General features: G+C 40.4%; 1 protein-coding gene across 2 annotated transcripts in view; it reads left to right on the forward strand.

Moving 5' to 3' along the window:
* Nucleotides 1–12823, forward strand: part of SNTG1 (syntrophin gamma 1) — a 339473-nt gene that overhangs the window by 133541 nt on the left and 193109 nt on the right. For both annotated transcript variants that reach the window (XM_056110271.1, XM_056110281.1), the window contains exons 6-7: nt 2602–2645; nt 2736–2777. In XM_056110271.1, the coding sequence (XP_055966246.1) occupies nt 2602–2645; nt 2736–2777 (86 nt within the window). The remainder of the gene's footprint in view (nt 1–2601; nt 2646–2735; nt 2778–12823) is intronic.

Consider the following 12823-nt stretch of genomic DNA (forward strand, 5'->3'; position numbering starts at 1 on the left):
GGTTACTCCTGGCTCTGCACTCAGGAGTTACTCCTGGCGGTGCTCAGGGGACCATATGGGATGCTGGGAATCGAACCCGGGTTGGCTGCGTGCAAGGCGAACGCCCTACCCGCTGTGCTATCTCTCCAGCCCTGAAGTATCACAACTTTATATGTGTTTTACTTCTGGGTTCCTGTGACCACACAGCAGGCACCTGACTGTGGTTCCTGAGTCACTGTCACTGTCCTCCCATTGTTCATGGATTTGCTTGAGTGGGCCCAGTAACATCTCCATTTTGAGACTTGTTGTTACTGTGTTTGGCATATTGAATATACTCTCGGTAGCTTGCCGGGCTCTCCGAGAGGGGCGGAGGAATCGAAGCTGGCTTGGCCAGGCTGGCAGCGCCAAGGCAAACGCCCTACCGCTGTACTATCTCTCCAGCTCTCCCTTAATTCGTCCGTGGGAAAGTCTTTGGAACACAGAGGCTAGGACAAAAAGATGATAGGATGTAACTAATTAATGGCTGTAAGAATTTAGGGACTGGATAATGCTGTAATTGCTTCAGTAGTAGAATATACAAACACATGACAGGCATATCAAAACATTACCAGTTCTGCACATTTTAACAATTCTGATATGCAATTTAGCTTAGTCTTTGACATGAAAATTTATCCAGTAAAACTTACTAAAGATGTAAAGTAATAATTTCAGTTATTGAAGTCAATAAAATAACAGAATTGATTCTATACATTGATTCCTCTGGGATAAATTTTTTCATGTAAGTACATAGAAACGGCTGTCGTCCACCCAGAAGTGGGACTGCTTCTTAACAGCTGGAACTTGGGAAATGGAAAAATTACACAGAAATATCTCAGCATGTGTATAAAATCTCCTGGGGCAGCCAGGGAGGCCCGGGCAGCTCTCCCCCTTGCCTCCTGGGTTCTGAGGGGCCCCAGCCACTCACCTTGGGGCAGCCCGGGCCATGGGGCAGACGGTGGATGAAACAAGGAAACAAGGGCCAAGCCAGTCGATTGATCAGTTGCCCTTCATTCCATTCTCCCCAAGTGCCTGCCCCAGTCTCTCTGAGCGCCCCCTTCTAGTCTCACAATCCCCTCACTCCCATCTCCTCCTATCTCTCCCACTCATCTCTCCACACTCCATCTCACGGCCTAGGCTCTCTCTCTCTCTCTCTCTCTCTCTCTCTCTCTCTCTCTCTCTCTCTCTCTCTCTCCACGTGCCTGTTCCTGTATTCTTCTTTTACGTTCTTCTCTTGCTAGTCTCTCCACACTCCATCTTGCTGCCCTGTTCTCTCTCTCTCATCTCTCTCCAGCTCTCTTGTCTCTCCAACTCCCTCTCACTCTGGACCTACACTGCCCCCAGTCAGGCAGCAAAATCAACATAAAAAAGGCCTTCCTGAGGGCCCACCAGTTTCAAAGGAAACACCCGCCCAAGAGGTATTCTAAAGCCCTTCCTGACTGCCCAGGGTTAAAATACCTCTTAAGGTGTTTTTCTCCTTTCCTCAGTCCAATAACTTTATCAACATCTTAATACTATTTTTTGTATGGATACAGTAAGAGATAACATTGAGGCTTGTAGGGCAGCTCTCCAGGGAACATTTTGCCACAGACTCAGACTACAGTGCTCGGGCCAGATTAATCATTCCTAACCCTAGCAGGACTGGAGCGATAGCACAGTGGGTAGAGCGTTTGCCTTACAAGCGGCCAACATGGCCGACCCGAGTTCAATTCCTCCGCCCCTCTCGGAGAGCCCGGCAAGCTACCGAGAGTATCCCGCCCGCACGGCAGAGCCCGGCAAGCTCCCCGTGACGTATTCGATATGCCAGACACAGTAACAACAAAGTCTCCAATGGAGACGTTACTGGGCCCGCTCGAGCAAATCGACGATCAACGGGAGGGCCTTTACCTTTACCTTTTTACCTTAACCCTAGCAGGGTCCAAATCTAATTATTACTTTTTGGATCGTGACAGCTTTCGTCCATGACTAAACTCTCATAGTTAAGCATCAGGCACTTTGGCCAGGCCCATCTCATTGCCAGGGTAGCACATGGCTTACCACTTGCTCAGTTCCATCCAGTCCCTCGTTGGGACCCTGCTTTTGGGGGTGCTAGGAAGTAGGGGCAGCTGAGACTTAGGTCGAGAGAACAGATGCCCAGGAGGAAAATATCACTGAGAGCCAATAAACTCCCATGTTACAAATCATAGCATTTACTGTCTTCTTGTGTCCAGACAAAAGGACTTGCTCTGAATTAACTATGCAAAGGACTTAGGGAGAAGAGAAAAACAATAATTACAAATTAACAGAGCACAAAGAAAGAAGTTACGAATAAGCACAGAGGAATGGGAGCACTGTGATGGGAGCAACCCAATAAACCTAACCTACCTGAGGCTATGCAGGAAGGGCAAATCAATGTTATTCTATAAGCATGCATTTCAATTTATTTATGAATCATAATGTTTTGTGTTTATATTCCTTATAGACTTTTTATATTCTATAACTAACACCTTATTTTGTCAAACTTTTGACCAGTTTTCTTTAATTAAAGTGTCTACTTCATCTGTATAGAGAAAACAGTTCGTAATAATCATCTCTTTTGGTTCACAGCGGAACTATCAGGACTCCTCTTTATCGGGGATGCAATTCTACAGGTATGTTCTTTGTAATTATTTTTCCATATACAATAAAATTAGTCAATATACAATATGTAATGTAAAGATATGTATTTTTCTTCATTGTAGATAAATGGAATTAATGTACGAAAATGCAGACACGAAGAAGTGGTGAGTTTGTTATTTTAATTTTATAATTGTCCCCATCTGTAAGTGAAGAATTAGTGCATTAATGAGCACTTTCAATTATATTAATTATAAAAATATAAATTGTCCACTGTACTATATTGGCTGGAGTGATAGCACAGTGGGTAGGGCGTTTGCCTTGCATGTGGCTAACTCGGGTTCGATTCCTCCGTCCCTCTCAGAGAGCCCTGCAAGCTATCAAGAGTATCCCTCCCGCACAGCAGAGCCTGGCAAGCTCCCCGTGGCGTATTTGATATGCCAAAAACAGTAACAACAAGTCTCACAATGGAGACGTTACTGGAGCCTGCTCAAGCAAATCGATGAACAACGAGAAGACAGTGCTACAGTGCTATATTGTGATGTTTTCAAATATTATTTTTCCTATTAAAAGAGAAGTAAATACTGAAATTGAGTCAGATCATTACAGAGGTCAGCTTGTTGTTTTATACTTTTTCTAGTAATCCTTGCCAGGTTTCATTAATCATGTCTCTAACTGAATTACATCTATGCATCTTACACGTATATAAAGTCGTATAAGTAATAAAAATAAATATTTGTATAATGATAAAATTGGAAAAATGGAAAAACATGTAGATTCTCTGTGTGTGTGTGTGTGTGTGTGTGTGTGTGTGTGTGTGTGAATGCATACAGAATAGGCAGGGGATGAGAGGAGCTTAATCACAGAGGAGCAAAAGTCATCTGCACAGTGGTTATCAAAGTTGACTCTGGACTTTTCTTGGATGTTTCTTGGATGAAAATGTAAATCGGATGTAGTGAATTTAAATGGGCCCAGGAATTTTTAATTTAACAACTAGCCCAACAATTTTCATTGTATTTGGCCTCTATGTATTTTATCCTCTTTGGAAGAAATATAGCAGTGTAACAGTGTGTAACAGAGGCTATATATAATTTCTGTTGGGAATTGTGAACTGACATAAAATGTTGGAGCAAGGAATCGGTAGAAAAAGACACTTGAGAATGTGTGCCTCTGAACTCCTCTACCAGCTCACAAAAGAAGTAGAGGAGATCAGATATTTAAAAGTTAAAACCAGGTGTCAAACAAAAAAGATATTGCTAGAGGCATTCTTTTCTCCTAGCTCTATTTTATTTGACTTATATATACATCACTCCTCTATCTAATTATCTACCTATCTCTATCTCCGAATTGCTAAATTTATTTATAGAACACTATTCTTACATATTTACATATTTTAAAGCTCAGAGACAGCCTCGAGTGTTTATGAAAACCAGAGACCTACAAGCATTGATAATTGTGTTCTCCATTATGAGCACTTGAAATAATCAAGGTTTGTTAGTATTCATCACTTGCCTCTATCTTCTGAAAAACCTTGTTTGGACCGCACTTTTACCACTCTGTTGTGAATATCATAAAAATACGTCTATTTGAAGTTTCAAGTTTCCTGTGAAGATTTACAGGAGAAAAAAATAGCAGTTGAGAACAAGTTTTTAGACAATTGAGAAAAAATCCACAGCACAGAGCACTCTGTTCTGAAGATTCATATGTTAATTTTAAACATAGACAAAAACAAGTAAGTGTATTTTTTTTCCCCAAAAGTACAAAGTGGTTTTTAAACTAATTATGCAGGGAGCAAAAACAAGTGCGTTCTCTTTTAAAGCCACATGCTGTTAGATGTTTGCAATTTTCTCTTCAAATATAGGTAGCATGCTTGGACCAGCTGTGATGGATCTTTGATTAAAAAGAAGAGTGTGGCGTGGAAGATTAGAATGCACTTTACATCAGAATGCACTAATAATGCCCCTTAATGGTTTTCATCTTCTTTTCTTTTTAAGTATTACTTGGCTCAATGGCTTTGACACTTCTAAACGGACTTTATGATTGTATTGCAAGTAATGTGGTCCTTTCTCTTTTTGACTGCTTTGTGGTGCTTGGGGCTTATTCCTGACTTTTTGGTCTCAAGGTCTCTCCCAGTTATGCTTTGAGACATATGCAATGCTGGGAAAAAACAGTTGGTAAACAGGTTGGTCACATGACCCTTTTCTAAAACCATGCAGAAATCAAACGAAAATGAATTATTGCACTTGAATCCACAGAGGTTGTTTATCTGAGGAAGGTTTTAATCACTGGTAATATATTTGAAGGTTAAAGGGATCTTGATTGTAGAATTTTATTATTTTTATACTATTTTATAAATACATGTTTTATGTATTGTATTACTGTATCACTGCCATCCCGTTGTTCATTGATTTGCTCAAGCAGGCACCAGTAATGTCTCCGTTCGTCCCAACCCTGATATTTTAGCAGCCATCCATTACTCGTCCTTCCCAACGGTTCCATATTGGAGGCTCTTTCAGGGTCACGACAATGAGACCTGCTATTGTTACTGTTTTTGGCATATCAAATATATCACGGGGAGCTTGCCAGGCTCTGCTGTGTGGGCGGGGTACTCTCAGTAGCTTTCCAGGCTCTCTGAGAGGGACGAAGAATGTTTATAAGAAAACACAAGCAAGTATGTTAAAAACCAAACACATGTGTGCTGCTTTAGGTACATCGGTGGGCTAGGCTACAAGAGGTTGTGCGGCCACATATATTGCATATATATTGTATATATGGGCTGGAGCAATAGCACAGCGGGTAGGGCGTTCGCCTTACAAGCGGCCAACATGGCCGACCTGAGTTCGATTCCTCCGCCCCTCTCAGAGAGCCCGGCAAGCTACCGAGAGTATTTGATATGCCAGACACAGTAACAACAAAGTCTCCAATGGAGACGTTACTGGGCCTGCTCGAGCCAATCGACGATCAACGGGAGGGCCTTTACCTTTATATTGATTTTATTATTATTCCAATATGAAAGATTCAGAACAAGAGAGACTCAGATTTATATACCTGATTTACCTCTGGATTTTTAATTCTAAGAGAATCCTTATTCATATTCCATTCTGTTCTAATTATTACAGATTTGTAGTGCAGCTTGAAGTTGGTGAAAAATGATACCACCCACCTCTTTATGAACAAGGAATTATTTGGATATTTGGCATGTTTACTATTTTATATTTCCATTTTTAATTCAGGAGTGTTTCGTCTTTTCTTTGAAAAATGCCATGGATGTCCTTATGGGGACTTGATTGAATCTGCTTATGCCTTAGAGAGTATTGCTAGTTTGACAATGTTAACATTCCCAATGCGTGAACAGGTGACACCATACCATTTCCTAGTGTCCTCTTTTATTAACTTTAATAGTGTTTGATAGTTTCGTTGTCTTTGTATAGATCTCTCATTACTTTTGTATAGCCAATTCCCAGGTACTTGCTTTTCTGAAGCACAATTGTGGATGGGGTTTTTAAAAACATCCTATCTCTTATATTTTGCATATAGAAAAGCCTTTTATATATCTTGAATCTCTTCCCCTTCTTTCAAAGTCAGCATTTCCTTGTAGCATTTTATTCTAGTTGATCAATCAAGAGTTGCTAGAGTAGTGTTAAAGTTTTAAATTTTTACTGTGTTTCTATTAGTATCTTCTGCAAGTCTACTATCAATTTTTTTAGTGTTTTGCTGATCTCTGACTAGGTGCAAAAATGTTTAGGAGTTGTGATTTCTTCTGGTGTATATTATCAATCGATCTTTAAGAAATGACCCTTTCATCTCTTACTCCTTTTTTCAGTCTGAAATTTAAGTTGTCTAATGGAAGTATGGCAACACAGGCCGTTTTGAGTGAGTTATTTGCTTGAGACATTGTCTTTTATTGTTTTATTTTAAGTCTGTTTGGTCTATTTAAATGTGTCTTATGGGAAGCAGATAAAATTTGAAGATTATTCAATTATATAATCCAACCTGGCACTCTGTGTCTATTAATTGGTACATTAAGTAAGTTCACAGAGTGAGATTATTGTCATGAAGATTTTTTATCTGCCATCTTTCTGTTCAGTTTACCATATTTGTGTGAATTACCATCTTAATAAAGCCCCTTCAGTTCTATTTACAAAATTGATTTTGAGTGCATGAAGTTTCTGAACTGTTGACTTACAGATATTTCCCCCAATCTCTGTATCATTACTTCAAACCTGAGAAATAGTCTGGCTGAAATCTTTATTCGGTTGAGTTTTTTTCCCCCATATATTCCACTCTTGTCTTTTGTTCAGTGAGTCTTATTTGATAAATGTGTGAATGTTAAGGACACTCGTTGTATGTAATTTTCTTCTTTGATCTTGCTGCATTCAATAATGTAGTTCTGTTTTGGACTGTCATTTTGATTAGGATGCCTTTTGGAATATTTTTGTGTTTCTCTTTATCATTGGCTTTTGTCATGATGACTAGGAAGTGTCTTGGGATATTTTTATCTGGGTCTCTTTGAGTTGGCTTGGTTCTCTTGAATCTGAGTGCATTTGCTCTTCATCTCTGGGAACTTCTCGGTAAAACTTCTCTGACTATGGCTTCTCCATTCAAATTGCCTTTGTTATCTGGGAGTCTGAAGATTCTTATATAATTCTTCTTGAATTTATCCCAAAGTTCTCTGGTTTGCTTTTTATTTATTTTGAGACTTTTTCCTCCTCTGATGTTCTCAGGGATTTACTGAATCTCATTGTGAACTTCATTGATTTTTGTCCCTAGCTTTCATTATCTTGTTACCAAGAGATTTTCATTTCACTTAGAATATTCTTTAGTTCTGTCATTTCTTTGTGTATTTTTCTCATTTATTCTCTCATCCTCTCCTGTGCTTTACTGACTACTTACTTATACTCTTGTTTTTCTTGAACTGGTTCTGAACGTTTCCTCCCTGAAGCTCTGAGGTTCTATAGCTGGTCAGTAGCGTCCAGCCTTTGGGGCTACTCTCAGGGCTCTCTAAGAGGGTGGGGGGTTAAGTGCAGCTTTGCCCCCTGCAGATACTCTAGCTCTATGCATGGACAGTCAAAGCCTCTCTACAATCACTGTCCATTAGGAAGTAGGGCACTGTTGATTCTTGGAGGCAGCAAAGGGCACAGCGGGATGGAGAAGGTCCACATGCTTGAGCTCCCATTTTACCCAGCAATACCACTACTGGCAATATATCCTAACGAGGCAAGAAAATACAGTCTAAATGACATCTGCACTTCTATGTTCATTGCTGCACTATTCACAATAGCCAAAAATCTGGAAAACAACCTGAGTGCCCGAGAACAGATGACTGGTTAAAGAAACTTTGGTACATCTACACAATGGAGTACTATGTAGCTGTTAGAAAAGATGAAGTCATGAAATTTACATACAAGTGGTACTATATGGAAAGTATCATGCTAAGCGAAATGAGTCAGAAAGAGAGGGACAGACATAGAAAGATTGCATTCATCTGGGGAATATAAAGTAACAAATTGGGAGACTAACACCCAATAATAGCCTAGATAAGTACCAGGAGGTTCACTCCATGACTTGGAGGCCAGCCACACATGCTGAGGGAGAAGGCAGCTCAGATAGAGAAGGGAGCACCAAATAAAGGGTGTTGGGAGGATGCTCCCAGGATGGGAGATGCATGCTGAAAATAGACTATAGACCGAACATGATAGCCACTCAATGCCTCTTTTGCAAACCACAGCACCCAAAAGTAGAGAAAGAACAAGAGGGAATGCCCTGCCACAGGGGTGGGGTGTGATGGGGGTTTGGGAGGGTGTGGGGGCTGCTGGGAGCATTGGAGGTGGGGAATGGGCACCAGTGGAGGGATGGGTACTCAACCATTGTGTAAGTGAAACCCAAGCACAAAAATTTGTAAGTCTACAACTGTACCTCATGGTGTTTCACTAATAAAAATTTTTTTAAAAAAAAGAGTCCACGCACTGACCCCGTGGTGTTCAGAAGTTCCTGTTGGCTCATTTTGTGGTACATTTCAGGGTAAATAACAGAGATTTTTTTTATTCATGCCTCACTGTATAAGAAAAACATAGATTCAATCCTCAAAGTTGCTGAAATGTGTAATGGGAGTGTAAACCCTTTAGAAATTGCATCTAGATCTACTCTCTACTGGGACTATATCCAAAGACTTCGCAGGACTCACATACTGTGTCTTTCTTTGATACATGTGTCCAAGAGGTCATTAGTGGAAAAAAATTAGGAAGTCCCTCGCTTAAGCAGTGTCTCGAGAATTGTGCATTCTTCTATCAATAGTATCAACAACACATACTAAAATATTACAAAGTCTTACAAAAACCTGTTTCCATATATATATATTAAAATATCAAAATATTATCTAAAATTCATACATTTAAATTCTGACATCAGTGTGATATTAGGAATTGAGGATTTGGGAGGTACTCTGTTCATAATGATTAGGAAGTGTCTTGGGATATTTTTATCTGGGTCTGATCAATAAGTTAATTATATATTGAAAGAGACGCCTACTGAGCTCTTATCCAGTTCCCTAATAGGATGTTACAGATAAATCAAAGGCCCCTAACAAAGTCTTATGTGTTGTAGTCTAGTTATAATCTTTCAATCTCCAGAGCAGACAAGAAATAATTTTCTAATTTTCGTAAACTGTGTTATTTTCTATAACAGCAGAATGAACTAATTATCACTTCTTGTAAATGTACCATCTTAAATAAGCCAATGCAGATATTTCGAACTGACAAAAAATGCTTTATTTCTCTTCCTGCCCAAAATTCTGTTCTAAGGTAGCAATCTATTTATTGGTAAGTTGATTGAAAATGGCAGACAAATTTGAGTGGAAATTGGCCTAGAGTAGCTTAGAAAGTTGAAGTAAAAGCCAAAATCAAGCACACATTCATCTTACCTAATCAGCTAGGAATTGGGACTAACAGAGTTATCAAAAATAACAGTTGAGGAGGTAGAGGAAAGTATGGGAGATTTAGAGCTCAACAAGTCTGTCAGAATTTGATCCTGGCACAGAAAAGGGTGCAAGTCAGTGAGGATTTGGAGTAACACTGTCCTCTCGTTGTTCATCGATTTGCTCAAGTGGGCCCAGTAACATCTCCATCATGAGACTTGTTGTTACTGTGTTTGGCATATTGAATATGTCACAGGTGTCTTGCCAAGCTTAGCTGTGTGGGCGAGATACTCTTGGTAGCTTGCCAGGCTCTCCAAGAGGGGCTGAGGAATCTAACTGGCTAGGCCAGGCCACCTGCAGGCAAGGCAAATGCCCTACCACTGTGCTATTTTAATGTAAATTACTTGCCCCTATTTCAAATCCCACAATTCTGAGGTTTCTTAACCAGTAGAGTTAAGGTTAGACATTTATTTAATGCAATTGATCTAAGAAAACTTAAGCACAAAAATCACATATGGACTTGCCCATTGGAAGATGGAATGTTACAAATTCCAAAACAACCTTCAGTGGTAGTTCTTTCATGTACCCTCTGGCCGAAGGTGCTCATTTATTTTCATTGTCTTGCTTTTACATATTGACTGATACCAAATAATCACTATTATTAGAAGAGCTGGTAGAAGAGTGATCCAGAATCAAAGGTAACACTGAATATCAAGGGGAAAGAAGGAAACATGTGTCACATGTATTGTATAGGTTTTCTGAACTCTGTAGATTGAGTCATTCAAAACACTAAACCAGTACTCAGCCAGAGCACTTAGATCATGGCAAGAAGCCAACCAGACTCTATGCCTGCATAAAATGGTTTCAGAAGACTTTACAGTTCCAAACAGGTAATATAGTCTTTGAAAATGATTTTACAGAGTCTGAAATGGAGATATTTGATGAGCTCAAAGAATCGATGAGAAAGTTGGTAGAAAAAGGACAAAAAAGTATGAGAAATGAGAAAACTGGCAATTAGAAATGATGGAACTAAAGATGAGATTGGAGCAATAGCACAGCAGGTAGGGTGTTTGCCTTGTACGTGGCCAACCCGGCCCACCCAAGTTCGATTCCTCCACCCCTCTCGAAGAGCCCGGCAAGCTACTGAGAGTGTCTCGCCCACATGGCAAAGCCTGGCAAGCTCCCTGTAAGATATTCAATATGCCAAACACAGTAACAACAAGTCTCACAATGTTACTGGACCCGCTTGAGCAAATTGATGAACAACGGGAGGACAGTGAATAGTGGACAGTGGAATTAAAGATCATGATTGGGAAAATAAATTTCATTTCATTTCATTGCATCATCCTGTTATTCGTCGATTGCCTCGAGCAGGCCCCAGTAATGTCTCTTTCATCCTAGCCCTGAGATTATATTCAAGGCTCTTTAGGAGAATGAGACCCATCATTGTTACTGGTATTTGGCATATTTGGTAAGCCACGGGGAGTTTGCCAGACTCTGCCCTGTGGGCAGGCTACATCTGATAGCCTGCAAGTTTGTCCAAAGTAGGAATGAGATAACAAGATGTCATAAAAAAGATGTCCTGATAAGATGTCGCATGGCGGCGAATGCGGCCGCGTGGTTCCGGGAGCTGTATTTTATAGTCTCTGAGTCTTGGCCATTGATGGGATTACACGGCGCCAGGGGGCCAGGTGGTGGGTGTGACCCCCGCCTACTGGAAAATAAATAAATAAGTAAAAATAAATAAATAAGTGGGAAAATAAATAAATAAGTAAAAATACAGAAAACACTGCAAAGAAGGCCTCACAGCAACTTGATAGCTACTGAGGAAAAATCAGCAACTTTGATGAGATAGCACAGGAAACCTCCAGGAAACAACAGGAGATGGAAAAAATGTCAAGGAAAATGAGCAGCGTACCAGAGAATCATATAATGAGGTCAAGAGGAATATAATAATCACAAAAAAATTGCTGCAAAATTTATAACAAAGCTATCAATATAAAATTAGTAAAAATAGAAATTTCTATCATTTATAAAGATAAATTTATAATCCAATTATAAAATAAGTCTGGCTTCGTGCCCTACCAAGGTCATGAGTTGCACCCCATGAGCGGCTTTCCAGCACAGCCATGGCTTCAGAGGCAAAAGGACTTAATCCAGAGCCCGGCAGCTTGTGGCAGGAAAGTGAATGGACTGTGCGTTAAACTATGGTGCCAGGCCTCCCCGGGAGGGAAAGAGTGTAGCTCCCTTACGGCTCCCCTCCCCCCTCGCCCACTCAGCAAGGTGGCTGCTGCCTCAGAGCTTATTGGAAAGCCAGGCATTAGCTGGCAGTGTCGGGGCAACTGCAGTCTCATGGGAAGAGGGGCGGTACCAGCTCATCCTTCACGCCCTACCGAGGTCACGAGTTGCCCCCCACGAGTGGCTCTCCCGGCATGGCCATAACACCAGACACACAGAAACCAATCTTGTAATTATCTGGCTCTTTGCAGAAATCTCTCCAGACTATCGCAACATCATGTGGTTCTCACAACCAGCTATAAAAAACAAATTATTTCACAATGCCTTTTCAGCAATTCTGATTGCTTGGGGGGGGGGGGGAATTCTAAACAATAATGGTGCATCTTTTGTCAAAATAATGAATGTAATCAAAGTAGAGAGAGAGTTAAGTAGAAATCATCTGCCTCACAGACATTGGGAGGGTTGGGAGGGGTGCATATTAGTGGTGAAAAGTAAGTACTGGTGAAGGGAAAGATGTTTGATCATTGTATGACCGAGACTTAATCTTGAAAGCTTTGTAACTTTTCCCACAGTGATTCAATAAATAAATATAAGAAAAGAGGAAAAAATAAGTCTGGTAATCTCAATATAGAATGAAATATCTAATAAGTACACAGTAAAACAAAATAAGATTTGAGATATTTCAGTCAGGTAATCTAACATCACAGCAATGGAGAGATAGAAGAGTGGGTAGAGCGTTTGCCTTGCACGTGGCCAACCCGGGTTCTATTCCTCTGTCCCTCTCGGAGAGCCCTGCAAGCTACCAAGAGTATCTCGCCTGCACAGCAGAGCCTGGCAAGCTCCCCGTGGTGTATTTGATATGCACAAAACAGTAACAACAAATCTCACAATGGAGATGTTACTGGTGCCCGCTCAAGCAAATTGACGAACAATGGGAGGACAGTGCTACAGTGCTACATGGAACAAAAGGAACATAGACTGTCTTAGGAATGCACAAAAATATATAGACTAGATGTGTGTGTTTTTGAACATAAATAAAATTCCAAGCAAAAGAAAATAAAA

Source organism: Sorex fumeus, unplaced genomic scaffold (assembly GCF_029834395.1).
Source record: "Sorex fumeus unplaced genomic scaffold, SorFum_2.1 ptg000002l, whole genome shotgun sequence".
Lineage (NCBI taxonomy): Eukaryota > Metazoa > Chordata > Mammalia > Eulipotyphla > Soricidae > Sorex > Sorex fumeus.